The sequence below is a fragment of the Rhinoderma darwinii genome, chromosome 5 (genome assembly GCF_050947455.1).
Source record: "Rhinoderma darwinii isolate aRhiDar2 chromosome 5, aRhiDar2.hap1, whole genome shotgun sequence".
In the NCBI taxonomy this organism is placed as follows: domain Eukaryota; kingdom Metazoa; phylum Chordata; class Amphibia; order Anura; family Rhinodermatidae; genus Rhinoderma; species Rhinoderma darwinii.
In genome coordinates, this window is record NC_134691.1 from 290,757,103 (window position 1) to 290,772,628 (window position 15,526).

A 15,526-nucleotide genomic window follows, 5' to 3' on the forward strand; every position below is an offset into this window, starting at 1 on the left:
AGGTTATCCCCCACCTCCTTAACAGCACTTGGTTTTCAATGTCTGCTTTACACTCCAAGCTTTACATCTCTAAATCCACCCGCTCCAGATAAGAATAAGGGTATGTGGCTGGCACCTTTAAGGGCGAGCGCTCAGCCGATTCGTGTCTGTTTAGCTTTTTCTGGAAAGCCGATGTATCGGAGTACGGGCTCATGGACTTTCTATTGAGTCTGTACACCGATACATTTATTTCCAGAAAAGGCCGAACAGACACGAAGCGGCTGAGCGCTCACACCAGCGCCTCAGCTGCTTCCTTCTAGCGATTGGTGGGGGTCTCAGTGCTCGGACCCCCACCAATCCAAACTTCGGACATGTCTCTATGACATGTCAGAAGTGTGTCAAACGTTTTGCTACACTTTAAGAGAGGATATGGCTGGTATCTGTAATGGGCACTGTGGCTCTACTATCAGAGGGGCATGTGGCTGCACTGTTAAGAGGGCACTATGGCTAACACTGTTATAAAGTCACTGTGGCTGGCTCTATGATTCAGCATAAGCCCGTAAATTGTGATTTTGAACCATTCCATCACCGCTCCACTTCCCAGACATAGTGGAAGCAAAGAAACAGAAGAAGGGGCAATTTGAACCTGTGCCACTACAAGACATACTTCTGAATGTGATTTCTCCAGACAGGAACTTTTTTAAGAATAAAAAGTAAACTTCATGCATAAGAGCTCACACACATAGATATATTTAAGATCCATATGACACAGGTCGCCAAAAATGGCACGCATGTCATTCCGGGCACATACATGAACTCCACATACCTCATATTTTACAGGTTTTTCTTAAAGGCTATGTACATGTAATGACGGGGTAGGGAGACAGACAGGTGAGCCCTAATCTACCTGCCACTCAGTCCCTGCCTACTTGCACGACCCGTCCTAGGTGACGGCGTAAAACTGGGCGACGGTCCCTACGCTCAATATGTGCCCGACAGACAAACAGACAAGGGAACACAGAAGCTAAGGGAAAAGGGGCAGTTGCCCACGGCAACACCGTGAGCAACAAGAGTAGTGAACAAGCCGAGTCAAACCAGGAGTGTACGAGGTACCAAACGCAGAGCAGGAGCGTAGTCAGTAAAGCCAGGGTCAATATGAAGCAGAGGTAAATAGTAATAGCTGGAACAGCAGAGCCAGGAAACAAGAGAGAATCACAGGCAAAGACAAGAAGCAAATTAAGGTATACATAGACCGAGGGCGGGAGCTAGAACCGTCTGGCCAGGCTGTGATAGGTTCTCCCACTCCTCAGCATACCAGCCTGAGTGGTAGCAGATCGAGTCACTCTATCAGAGCTAGGAGCAGATGCAGACTGATTAACCACGGGCGTCGACACAGAAGCTGTGTCTGGCAGATCCTTTACAGTACACTTTTGAAAGATTGTTTATTAATATTATTAAATTAATGTTTTTTGTGATTCTAAACATTTTTTTACATTTGTTTATTAAAACTTTTGATACATTTTTCCAATACAACTTCTATGTATCCTTTATACATAGAAGTTGTATTGTTCGCTATAAGCCAAATCCATCAGTGAAGTGAACTGACGGCTCGGCTGAGAGCGGGTCCTAAGTGTGTCTCTGACACTCCGGATTCAGCTGTTCATCAAATTATGTGATAGATGTTTTTTGATCCAGTCAAATCGGTAAATAGCGAATTGTACCATTTTTATGTATAGAGTCTACATAGAAGCTGCATCAGAAAAACTGAACAAAAATTAATTTAATAAGAGCCAATTCAAAAAATATTTTGAATCACAAAAAACATTGATTTAATCAAAAAAACGTAACAAGCTTTCAAATTGTTACCAGCTCCGACACATGCCGTGTTACCATAATATTAGTGCCAAAATGGAGTCACAATAGCCATGCCCATGAACCCTAAAGTCTTACCAAAAGTTGGATCACCTTTTCTGACGAAAAACATCCGAATGTACCTTCCTATGTCATGACATGTTCCCAGCTTGCACGATGAGGACGTAGAATCCTTTCCTACCTTCTACAACTGATCTTTACTTGTATGCAACCTGGACAAATTCTTTGCTTTCAGATCTAACCTATGCTAATGCTACATATTTATATGCAAACATTTGCACAGTGAAATAATAGTTTGAATTAATCGAATTTGTTGCGGAAAATTGACAGCAAATACAGTAGCAACAAAGTGGATGAGATCAAATAAATCTCATCCACACGCTGCATAAATACTGAGCGGAAAAAACGCTCGGAAATTGACCTGCGGTGCGGAATTTTATTCCACAGCATGTCAGTTGTATTTGCGTAAACGCTGCTTATTTGCTACAGGCTTTCCCCATTGAATTTTTGTATTCATTCCTAACCGTTTTTAAGATCTCTGCTTGTTGTTATTCAGTAGGAACATTCATTGTCCAGTGTATACAATATTGTCCATGATCATGTGATGGACACACAGGTGCACGGCTTGTTACATGATCATTTGACACACAGGTGCTGGGATCATTAGAAGACACAGATCTGATACACATACTGTAAGGCCTTATTCACACGAACGGCTGCCGAATAGCCCATGGAAAACAGAAGTTTTGCATGACCGATTTGCACCTGTGCAAATTGGAAAGGCATGGGGTGAGCCATCACACTCAGAAAATAGGTCTGCAATTAAATCGCATTCTGGAACAAGTTATGTAAAAAGTTACATAGGTGATTGTTTATCTGACTACCAACAATAGCTCAATGCCAGAAGTGTCTAGAAAGGGGGGGGGGCCTTAGTCAAAAGAGCGTATCTTATATGCGCCGAAGTGCACCAAACTGTCGTAACTTAAGTCAACCGAGAGGGGGAGAAAAGTGTCCAACATATCTAGCAAGATGCGCCAAATTTATCATACAGCGTGCGCCAGAATGATAAACTTGGTGCATCTTCTGACTGCCTTGTCTAAATTGACACTGTTCAAATCTTACACAATATTAGTAAATCTGCCCCATTGATTGTAATTTAGTCAGTATCCTCCTCCTCCTCCGCTCATGGCGTCGTGGCCCTGCCAGTTGCAGGGTGCACATGTCGGCTGCTGAATGCGACTCTATCTGCCTCTCTGCTGCATCGCCCACTGGTGCCAATCTCACGTTTTACCTAGTTGTGACGTTGCTGACGTTCCTGGGAATGGGCGGCTGGCAAAAGAGGAGCATCCAACCCAAATAAGAAGTGTTATTACGCAAACATACTGGCACTTGTGATTGCAGATGAAAATATTTTGCTTTTACCGGCCTCCCTGTATAAATACCGGCCAGGCATGTGGTTTACCAAACTGGTGGCAGTGTAACGTACCGCCCGTCAACAGGACATATCCGCCTTAGGCTCGGGGTACAGGTCGCGCGTCCAAAGTTCGCTGTGTAGAACTGCGTACATCGCAGTAATGTAAGTGAATGTGGCTGCGTTGCGACCCACAAAGTTTCCTCGACTATCGCAAAAAATCCAAACTTGATGGTCGCGGTCGCAGGAACTGCGAGTCGTAACACGGCCACATTGACTTACATTACTTGTCTATACGCAGTGCGATAGTGTTCTTCAGACGCACGACCACAGTCGCCGTGTAGCCCTAACACAGACTATAGTAAGGATAACGGAAGAGTTAGATCCAGCGCTGAATTTGGAATAAAATGGAAGCTATTTCCAAGTTTTAATTGTCTTCTATTAAAAAGGGTTCCAAAGGTTAGGAGTCCTGGTGTGCAAAGTAAGGGAATATCAATCCGATGAAGGAGCCTACGCGTTTCAGACGACTCAAGCGTCCTTAATCATGGCTGTAGTATTCTACAAAATAAATAAGAAACTGTCTGCCCCCCATAATCGCTTCTTTATCCCACGTATCTCCAGACCTGAAAACCTCCATAAATATTATCAGAACTATTTGAAACTTTATAGATGTAATGCCGCACATGCGCAGTGAAGGAGCTCTCAGGACGTTCGCGCCGACATCTGAATCACCCCTTTCTCAGAAAGATAAATCTGACCCGCCTCCCTGCCCTTGCTGACGTCACGAAAGCCGGCTTCCCTTTCGTAACGCTAGACAAGGGGGCTGGGCTCTGTGACCCTCCTTCAGACACGTCCTTCTCAACCTACCCTGATATATAGACGCTGACTACAAAGAAGCGAAAACCACTGCTTGGATTGGATGCGTCGAGCACGTTATGGGCGGGGCGTTTCCTGCCGTCACACGTAGAACTTAAGTTGCGTTGCGCGGACACCGGTTACAAAGGGCTTGGTGCAGCGTGTCCTTGGGTGTAGAGCGTTCAGAGTGAGAACGGGAGCAGAGCAGCGGAGGTCAGTGCAGCAGCTGTACGGTAAGACTTGGCCGCTGCCATTATACTGTGGCTTTACCTTCATTGCTGGACTTAGTTATTCATGATTCGAATTGCTAGTCTTGAATTTTTTTTTGCTCTGACCTTGGGTTTTTTAGGAGATGCTCATTCCTTGGTCAAAGCCGTTCTGTTTAATGGTCCTCTATGCTTAGTAATTATCTGCTCCTTGACTATTATGTTATTACAGGCTGCTATATTGACTTAATGATGGGTAAGTGATGTGGTTATGACTGCCGTTCTCCTGCCTACTGGTTGTTTCCATGTAATGGATCCTTATACACTTGGTTATATGATTCACGTTAATTCTCTACCAATTCCTTGTAAATGATCCATCGCTTGTTTCTGGTTTCCTTCTATGTAGAGGCCCTTGTGGAGGTCAAATAGGTCACCAGGTCTTGTTACCGGTGTGGAGATCTTTCCATTGGGAGAGGTGAAGCTATATTTGTTTTTACACAGGCAGCGGAGAGCCCCTGTGCAGGAACAGTATATGGGCCCCTTCCTCAATGTCTCATCCTAGCGCCCCCTAATGTCTCTCGACAGCTATGCTTTACGTCTGCGTTGGAGGCTCCGTTAGGGTCCTCTGTTGCACATCTGGCCGGGTTTGTCGGAGACCATCTGTTTCTGGTAAAATCACGGGCACCCTACGGAACCTATTCATGTCAATGGATTCCGTCCGTGACCGGCGGTGTCTGTTGTGCAACGAAACCGTTCTGTTCCCTTGTTCTGCTCCTTGACTGGAACAGCACAACGCAGGTGTGACCGTAGCCTAACAATCCACCAATAACTGAGCCATTGCCATTTGCTCAGTCCTACATGTAATAGTCAGTAAGGAGGTGCCGGTTATGTCTGCCCCTGGTTTCACGCATGAAGGGGCTTTATAGTGGTGCTTCGCTATAGTCTGAGCTTTTGTCTAACTTTGTTGTTTTATTCCTTTTCAGAATTTAACGATGGGAGACGTTGAAAAGGGAAAGAAGGTCTTTGTCCTGAAATGCTCTCAGTGCCACACGTGTGAAAAAGGGGGCAAGCACAAGACTGGACCCAATCTGTATGGCCTGTTTGGTCGGAAGACTGGTCAATCTCCAGGCTTTAGTTACACTGATGCAAACAAAAATAAGGGTAAGTGGTCGTATGATTCTAAGGAGCTGTCGTGGTTGTCACTGCTGTGTTTACACACTTGTCACCATGACTGAACTACACAGGGCCTCTGTTAGATGCTGTGAAACGGACCTAGAGATTGCTAGAACAACCAGGGGTCTGTAAGAAGCCTGTGCTGTATACGGAGGGAGCGCTTGCTGCTATTTGATCTTGTAATTTGACCTTTGGTGGTTTTTTAGTAGGTTTTTTTTTTTTGTTTTTTTTTTTTTCAGCCATCTTCCTGTTAAAGGGGAGTCAGTGGGTGATCTGGGACCCACTAAACTGTCCTTTGATTCTGGGAGGCAAAAGATTTCCTGCTCTACACGTAAATTTGGTCACACACGTTCTTGATCCTACATACAGCCAATCCCTCATCAAACTGTTTATTGTTGCACAAGAATCGCTACACCTAAATCTTGACTCCAGATTTCTGCCTGTAAAGGCTTATTCACACGAACATTGAATACGCCTGTTAAAACAATGGCCGTCACACGGATGCATGTGTTTCAATGGGGCCGTTCACACAGCTGTTTCAGTGTGCCGAGTCCGTTGAAAAATAGATTGTCTTATTTTCTCCTGTTTTCGATGATCCTGCTATAGACAAGTCTATGGGGATTCTTGAAAACGGGTCCCATACGGGTGAAACTCCGACATGAAAAATGGCCATTTTTCATGTCTGTTTCCCCACACATGTGAATAAGCCCTAAGATATTAGGTTTAATTATGTACTTAAAGAGGCTCTGACACCAGTTTATTAATTCCCAGTCTCCTAACCAATCGAATAGGCGCTTTGCTGCGAACTACAGTGTGATTTGTTTAAAAAAAAAAAAGCTAACTTTATTTTAAAAGTTATGAGGTTTTTTTCTAAATAGGAGGTGACTCTTTCGTTTCACTCTGGGCTTGTAATGTTTTCTGTATGACGCTCTCCAATCAGCATACAGCTTCTCACCCTTCCCTGCCCAGCAACACAGCCTGATCATATAGTATACAGCTTCAATTCCCAACTGTGTATTCAACTGGTGATCTCTCCGGTTGTGTCACAGCTAGGACTGCGATCCTGGTGTCATATGACCAATTAGAATCTCCTCTTTCATATGCCACCAGAACTAGGTGGTCCACAGCCCTGAGCCATGGCTGTTTGAAGTGATCCCCCTTCCCTCCAGCCTCAGTCTCTCACACTGTGAAGCAGCTTCGTGCTGATAGGACAGTGTTAGAGGCTGTGAGGAAGCTCCACCTCCGGAGAATCGCCGTGGTTACCTCCCAGTTGTCTAATAAGGGCTAATTTACATGTTTTAAAAAAAAAAAGCTCATAACTTAATAAATAAACTTTTTGGGACACAATTTTTACTACCATTATCAGTGTGACCGCGCCTATTGGTTTAGCTAGGAGATGCCATTACTAAACTAGTGATAGAGCCTCTTTAAAGCATACCTCCAGTTTTAGTGACCTTATATAGAAAAATGTATATTGTGCGCACCTCGGCACTATCATTTAAACAAAAAACTTGCATTACCATTTCTGCTTCTAACTACAGCATGGACTGTCTATAGTCCGTGCTGCCAGCGGTTCATAACTGTGCAGTAGGAGAGATAGCGTTTTGCTCATCTCCATGGCTCCTGTATTCCGAACGGCTGTAGGATCACATCACGTTCTACTGTGCTGGCGGACATTCTGGATATGGGAGCCATGTAGACGAGCAGAATGCTGAGGGCAGCATAGTCTAGTGACAAATGGTGATTTCATCAGTGTCACTTGTGTGCTTATAAGAACTTCAGGCAGTATTGCCAGAAACTAGTCTGGCATATTCATGAGCTGCCCATTTTCTGCTAGCTTCACCCACTTTCTTCTAATTGACAGATTTATTCTCTATTACTGTGCATAGGAAGAAACCTGGCAATTAGTGGAAATTGGATAAAGCTAGTGGTAGCCCATGAATTCACATGACTCTCTGGCACTGCTGCCTGGGCTTAAAATCACTGCCTGTCACTACATTATGCTGCTCGGTGCGGCCCCATGCACATGACCGTATTTTTCATATGTAATTACGGACCCGTTTATTTCCATATTTTTACAGATGGGTATCCGTACCGTAGAAATGATACAACCGGTTAGTTTCTTTGTGGGGTGTTTTGTCCATAATTACGGCACGGACTCTCCATAGAAGTCTATGGGCGTTTCCATACGGATGTGTAGCCATCTGTAATTATGGAAGTGTTGCTATGCGACGCCAGGGGGTTACCCAAGATTCCTCCCTGGTTTTTGCAGATCTGTAAATACGGACCATATTTACAGACACCCTTCTGTAAATGTGGATTATTCACCGATGACTACAGATCCGTATTGATGAAAAATACTGTTGTATGCATGGGGCCTAAGGACCACATAATGTGGATGGCTGGTTCCTTTTATGTTATTGCTACTGAACATGTGGTGTTCTCCTGTCCACAGGCATTACCTGGAGTGATGATACCCTTTTGGAATATCTGGAAAATCCCAAAAAGTACATCCCTGGCACAAAGATGATCTTTGCTGGTATTAAGAAGAAGGGAGAGAGACTAGACTTGATAGCATACCTGAAGAGTTCAACCTCCTGTTAACTTCTGTATCTGTTGCCTTATTTATTTCAGGGAGGGGTTGCTTGTGATGAGATGCTTTTTAAATTTTATATATATATTTTTATTTTTTTTCTTTGTACGGTCTATACATATTTTAGATTGTCTCATCAGCGAGGGAATGTAAAGTTCATGGGGGATAAATCATTGAAATGAATTTGGCTCTCTAGTGTGGTTTGTGGATCAAAAGATAACCTGCTATTCACTAAAGTTGACTCTACTAATAAACTAATAAATTCTCCTCAAACAGTTTATAGTCGAATGGTCTTTTCTCTTTATCGGATATAAGAAAACAAATAAAAGGGAAAATATGTAAGCTTCTCATGATTGAGTCTGAGCTGCAATACCAGATGCAGCCAAAATAATACTGTGACCGCATAACATGAATATTACCACCATCCTGAGACTGAGTAAAGTGATTTCTTAATAAAAAAATAAATATATATATATATATATATATATATATCTATCTCTATCTCTCTCCAGATTCCCCAGCCAGAGCTCTCTGGCCAGGGATTCCTCTGCTGGAGGAGCCCCTGATGTCACGGTCCATATATGCTCCTGGACCGGATTCCCTGGGATAGTGTTGCTGACGCTCAGGCTGGGGATTCTTCTGCTGGAGGAGCCCTTGAAGTCACTCTATGTATGGACAGTGACTTCAGGTGCTCTTCCAGCTGAGGAATCCCCAGCCCGAGTGTCTGCAAAACTCGGGCCAGGGAATCCAGTCCAGGAGGATCCCCTGATGTCACTATCCATCGCAATTCTCTGGCTGGGGATTCCACTTCTAGAGGGGGTGTTTGCGCTATCTTTAGGTGGCTGTGTGGCCATTTCTCATCTATCACAACAATCCAGCAGTGTGGGAAAGCGACTGTGCTCTGTCATGAAGGAGTGCCGGCACGCTCTTCCTTCGGCCTGCTCTCCTTTCCCAAGGGAGCTTCGGTGCCCAGGGGGATGTAGATGGCAGCCTCGGGCCGAATGTGGCCCGTGTGTTTGACACCCCTGGGCTAGGTAGAATAACACTACTTTCTGTCGACAAACTGGATAATTCTGCTGGAAATGAGAATCCTAGATTCTTGACTTTTCACGACACTTCGTTTGTTGATTTTGTTTGAATACTGGGGCTGCTGCTTTTCGCTCAACTTTGTAGCACTGAAGTCCTGACACAACCTGGCTGCATTTCTTGAAATGGTATTGGCACCCTTGGTTAAGAAGGCTGTCAACAATTCTTAGCGCTGGATGGAGGAACATTTTACTTCGTAACGTCTGCAGTAGAGCAACTCCCAGCAAGGTTCCAGCAGATCACGTGTGGTGGTCTACTGCACTATAATCTTAGGAGATTTGTTCACATGCTGCTGCTGGCCTGTACAGTAGACAATGAGAGGAGTTTTCTGTTTTGGCTGGAGCTCTGAGGTTAACTGCACTTTCACATATATCCTGGTCCATTCTTTTTACTGTCCTATTGAGGTTATTTGAGCACAACTTCCTACACCATCTATTCTGAACATGTCTATCAGGGCACATGCAGAGCACATCATCCCATAAGAAATAGACCTAGTCTGCTGCTCGGGACAAGAAGCCCAAAGTCCACGTACCCGGCCTTCGAGTTGGCAATGCGTGCAAACACTCCCATTCGGGAAATTTTTGACATTCCTATTCATTTTACTAAAGGTCTAGGCTGTAAAATAAGAGCTTGCCCTAATCTTCTCTAAATCACTTGTATTATCTATCTTGCTTCTAGCAGCAGCCAGGGCTGGTTTTAGACAGTGGGGCTCAAATGCTCAATTACTTGACTTTGGGTAAGTCGCGTACTGTGTATGTATGTGAATTACACTTACCTAATATTAAACAGTCAACCAACACTTTCATATCAAGAAGACTCCAGAGGGTTTGGATAAATTGGCCACAGCAGCCATTTTATTAGAAAATGAAAGAATTCGTTAACCCCTTACCGACATTTGACGTATCCATACGCCAAAGTCGGGTAGGGGGAAGTATAGAACGCAGTGAGCTCGCTCCATACGATGCGGGTGTTCCGCTTTGTTACAGCCGACACTTCAGAGTAGTGGCATCGCGCTCGAGCGCGATCCCCCTAGTTTAACTCGTTAAATGCTGCGGTCAATACCGACCGCAGCATTTAAATTGTCAGAGGGGGACAACCCCCTCTAACAGCTCATCGCGCCCCCTGAAATGCAATCGCGGGGGGGGCGACGATTGCTATGGCTGCCTGGGGGCTTAATGAACGTCCCCAGGTCAGCCATCTTTGTACTTATTAAGCCTTGCCTCCGGCAGAGCTTAATAGGTGCCTGTCAGAATCACGATATACTGCAATACATTAGTATTGCAGTATATCGTGCAAGCGATCTAACGATTGTTGGTTTAAGTCCCTTAGGGGGACTAATAAAAAAAAAAAAGTAAAAATGAGTTAAAGTTGTTTTTTTTTGTTGTAAAAATTAAAAGTAAAAAAAAAAAACCCTCTTCCCTTTTTCCCCCTAGAGCATAGTAAATAAATAAACATAATTGGTTTCGCCACATCCGTAAAAGTCTGAACTATTACAATATATCATTATTTAACCCGCACGGTGAACACCGTAAAAAATAAATTGTAAACCCCAGAATGTCTATTTTTTGGTCACCTGATATCCCACAAATGAAATAAAAAGTGATCAAACTGTCGCATGTACACCAAAATGGTATTATTAAAAACTACAGCTTATCCCGCAAAAAATAAGCCCTCATACCACTTAATCGACGGAAAAATAAAAAACTTACGGCTCGCTGAATTTGGCGACACATAAATTTTCTTTTTTACACTTAGGTTTTTATATGTAAAAGTAGTAAAATATTGAAGAAACTATATATATGGTATCGTCGTAATTGTATTGACCCACAGAATAAAGTTAACATGGGGGAGGGGTTAGCTGGTCCCAGGTGGTATAAATTAGACCTCAGTACTCTGTAGAGCCTGCTCTGTGGGCTTGAAAGACAAGTGGTTTGTAAATCAAGTGGAGTTACAAAAACCGGAGTTAAAAAGAGGAGTTAAAGTCCCAGTAAGTACTCTTCTATTCTTTTTGCATTAAGAACTGTTCGCTGTTTTGTTGTTACTGGGATAATGGGCAGCAAGATTGGAGGTTTTCTTCAGTGCACGGTTTGCCATATGTATGCACGACTGGAGCCGGAGTTCCAGGGTGAATACCTCTCTGGCAGATGTTAGCATGTTGGTCACCTGGAAGCTCGCATTAGAGATCTGGAGGAGCAAAATGCAACACTGAGGAAGATAGACAATCTTGAGCGAAGCATGCTGCTCACAGAGCAAGCAGTTAGTGGGTTAGAACTGGAGGGTGAAGACATGGGTGAGCAGGATCAGGCAAGTAGCTGGGTTAATGTAGTTAGGGGCAGTAGAAAGGGGTCAAAGAAAAGGAAGGCCGATCCGGTTTCTGACATTCCAGGCAAAATTGCCAAGTTGGGTGATGATGCGAGGGTGTCAGTCTCAGAAATGGCAGCCCTAGTGGATACTGATCTCCCTAACAGCCGGGAGAACAGCCCAGCTAGTAGTCGGCGGGATGGTAATGCAGGTAAGCCAAGGCAATTGATAGTCGTAGGGGATTCTATAATCAGGAAGACGGATAGAATAATTTGTCGCCAAGACCACCTCAACCGAATGGTTTGCTGTCTCCCTGGTGCCAGGGTTCGGCATGTGGTGGAACGGGTGGACAAATTGCTGGGAGGGGCTGGTGATGATCCAGCTGTCGTGGTCCATGTCGGTACCAACGACAGAATAAATGGTAGGTGGAGGAGCCTTAAGAATAATTTTAAAGAACTAGGCTACAAGCTGAAGGGAAGGACCTCCAAGGTTGTATTCTCAGGAATACTGCCTGTGCCATGCGCATCACAGGAAAGACAGCAGGAGCTCAGGGAGTTAAATGCATGGCTTAAGTCTTGTTGTAGAGGAGAAGGATTTGGGTTCCTAGAGCACTGGGCTGACTTTTCATTGGGGTACAAACTGTATTCTGCAGATGATTTGCACCTAAATGGAAGGGGGTCCGCTGTGCTGGGGGAGAGAATTCTAGCTGGGGTGGCGGAGTATTTAAACTAGGGCTGAGGAGGGAGGTCAATGTAGAAAAAAAAGGGCTAGCCAGGTTAGAGAGGGGTCAGACTATATTGGTGGGGGGAGAAACAGAATGTGGGTAGAGGACTAGACAACAGGATAAGGAGATCCTTTTGTTACAGAACAGCAGTGTAAATAAAAATGCCCAAATAATGTCAAATCACATTTCTGATAATAAGAGTGAAAAACTGAAAGGCAAGTTAAAGTGTATGTTCACAAATGCCAGAAGTCTAGCAAGCAAAATGGGGGAGCTGGAGGCCTTGGTACTGGAAGAAAATATAGATATAGTTGGTGTTGCTGAAACATGGCTGGACTCCTCACATGACTGGGCTGTAAATCTACAGGGTTTTACACTGTTTCGGAAAGACAGGACAAATAGGAAAGGTGGTGGTATATGTCTGTATGTGAGAAGCGATATGAAGGCAAGTGTGAAAGAGACAATAGTGGGTGAAGATTGTGAGGAGGCTGAAACCTTGTGGGTGGAATTACAAAGGGAGGTAAACACTGAAAAAGTTACTTTTGGTGTAATCTATAGACCCCCCAATATAACTGAGGAGATGGAAGGTCAGCTATACAAACAGATGGAGCGGGCTGCACAGGCGGGTACTGTAGTGATAATGGGAGATTTTAATTTCCGGGATATTAATTGGTGTCATGGTTTGGCTTCAACTGCAAAGGGGAGACATTTCCTCCACCTGTTGCAGGAAAATTTTATCGGCCAGTTTTTGGAAGACCCAACTAGAGGTGAAGCTCTGTTGGATCTGGTAATTTCTAATAATGCAGGGCTTGTTGGGAACGTCAATGTTCGTGAAAACCTCGGTAACAGTGATCACAATATAGTTACATTTTACCTATACTGTAAAAAACAAAAACAGGCTGGGAGGGCAAAAACATTTAATTTTAAGAAAGCCAATTTCCCCAGGATGAAGGCTGCAGTTCAGGATATAGACTAGGAAGAACTAATGTCAAATAATGGGACAAATGATAAATGGGAGATTTTCAAATCTACTTTGGGTTATTATAGTGCAAAATTTATTCCTATAGGTAACAAGTATAAACGACTAAAATTAAATCCCACATGGCTTACACCTTCTGTGAAAGGGGCAATACATGACAAAAAAAGGGCATTTAAAAAATACAAATCTGAGGGTACATCTGCAGCCTTTGTAAAATATAAAGAGCTTAATAAAATCTGTAAAAATGTAATAAAATTAGCAAAAATACAAAATGAAAGGCAGGTGGCCAAGAATAGTAAAATAAATCCCAAAAAATTCTTCAAGTATATAAATGCTAAAAAGCCAAGGTCTGAACATGTAGGACCCCTAGATAGTGGTAATGGGGAGTTGGTCACAGGGGATCAAGAGAAGGCAGAGTTACTAAATGGGTTCTTTAGCTCTGTGTACACAACAGAAGAAAGAGCAGCTGATGTAGCCGCTGCCAGTGCTGTTAATATATCAGTTGATATAATGAATTGGATAAATGTAGATATGGTCCAAGCTAAATTAAATAAAATAAATGTGCACAAGGCCCCAGGACCAGATGGGTTACACCCTAGAGTTCTTAAAGAGCTTAGTTCAGTTATTTCTGTCCCCCTTTTCATAATATTTAGAGATTCTCTAGTGACTGGTATAGTGCCAAGGGACTGGCACAGGGCAAATGTGGTGCCTATTTTCAAAAAGGGCTCTAGGTCTTCCCCGGGTAATTATAGACCAGTAAGCTTAACATCCATCGTGGGGAAAATGTTTGAGGGGCTATTGAGGGACTATATACAGGATTATGTGACAATAAATAGCATTATAAGTGACAGCCAGCACGGTTTTACTAAGGACAGAAGTTACCGATAAAAACAAGGGGACATATACAAAACCACCGAAAAAGGCCATACTTACAAATGGACACAGCCAGGTCAGAAACGCTGATGAAGGAGTGAGCAGGTGCTTTAAATAATAATAGCCACTCCCACTGGTCTTGAGGGGAGTGGTGTGTGTGTGTGTGGTGCATGGAATGTGTAGTAAGAAATAATAAATAAATAGTGTGTGTTCAAGTGTAATACTATAAGTGAAATATAGGGGGCAGTAATGAGTGAAGTACCTCAATAGAAATAAATGGATAATGGGGTGCAAGTGTATGAAACATGGAGGGATAGTGTGTACGTCATGAGGCACAAAGTGTATAGCCAGGTAGAAGCCTATTTGTGACGCCTTGATAGTTCATAGAGCGGGCTACCCTGCTTGCTATGCCAAACAACACCACACCATGCTCTCCCAGCATCAAAGACCCGGCTGTGTCCAAGAGAAGCAAATATACGTAGTAATGAAAAATACCTGGGGTATTAGTAATCATTTTGGCCAAAAGGACGCAAGCTTGCAATCCACGACAAGGATCCCCAGACTTGCGAGTCCCTAACTCCTTAAATGAAACAGAATGTTCCTGATGTACAGACAGAACCGATAAAAACAAGGGGACATATACAAAACCACCGAAAAAGGCCATACTTACAAATGGACACAGCCAGGTCAGAAAAGCTGATGAAGGAGTGAGCAGGTGCTTTAAATAATAATAGCCACTCCCACTGGTCTTGAGGGGAGTGGTGTGTGTGTGTGGTGCATGGATTGTGTAGTAAGAAATATTATTTCTTACTACACATTCCATGCACCACACACACACACCACTCCCCTCAAGACCAGTGGGAGTGGCTATTATTATTTAAAGCACCTGCTCACTCCTTCATCAGCGTTTCTGACCTGGCTGTGTCCATTTGTAAGTATGGCCTTTTTCAGTGTTTTTTTTTTTAAGGACAGAAGTTGTCAAACTAACCTAATCTGTTTTTATGAAGAGGTGAGCAGAAGCCTAGACCGAGGGGCCGCTGTGGATTTAGTGTTTTTGGACTTTGCAAAGGCATTTGACACTGTCCCTCATAGACGTCTAATGAGTAAATTAAGGACTATAGGTTTAGAAAATATAGTTTGTAACTGGATTGAGAATTGGCTCAAGGACCGTATCCAGAGAGTTGTGGTCAATGATTCCTACTCTGAATGGTCCCCGGTTATAAGTGGTGTACCCCAAGGTTCAGTGCTGGGACCACTATTATTCAACTTATTTATCAATGATATAGAGGATGGGATTAATAGCACTATTTCTATTTTTGCAGATGACACCAAGCTATGTAATATAGTTCAGTCTATGGAAGATGTTCATGAATTGCAAACAGATTTAAACAAACTAAGTGTTTGGGCATCCACTTGGCAGATGAAGTTTAATGTAGATAAATGTAAAGTTATGCACCTGGGTACGAACAACCTGCAT

At 43.5% G+C, this 15,526-nt stretch overlaps 1 protein-coding gene across 1 annotated transcript; it reads left to right on the top strand.

Moving 5' to 3' along the window:
* The first annotated feature begins 4,317 nt into the window (after positions 1–4,317).
* CYCS (cytochrome c, somatic) lies at positions 4,318–8,367 on the top strand. Its single transcript, XM_075828654.1, has 3 exons — positions 4,318–4,350; positions 5,307–5,484; positions 7,952–8,367. Exons 2-3 carry the CDS (start codon positions 5,316–5,318, stop codon positions 8,098–8,100), a joined length of 318 nt encoding a protein of 105 aa, XP_075684769.1. The 5' UTR covers positions 4,318–4,350; positions 5,307–5,315; the 3' UTR covers positions 8,101–8,367.
* Positions 8,368–15,526: the final 7,159 nt, after the last annotated feature.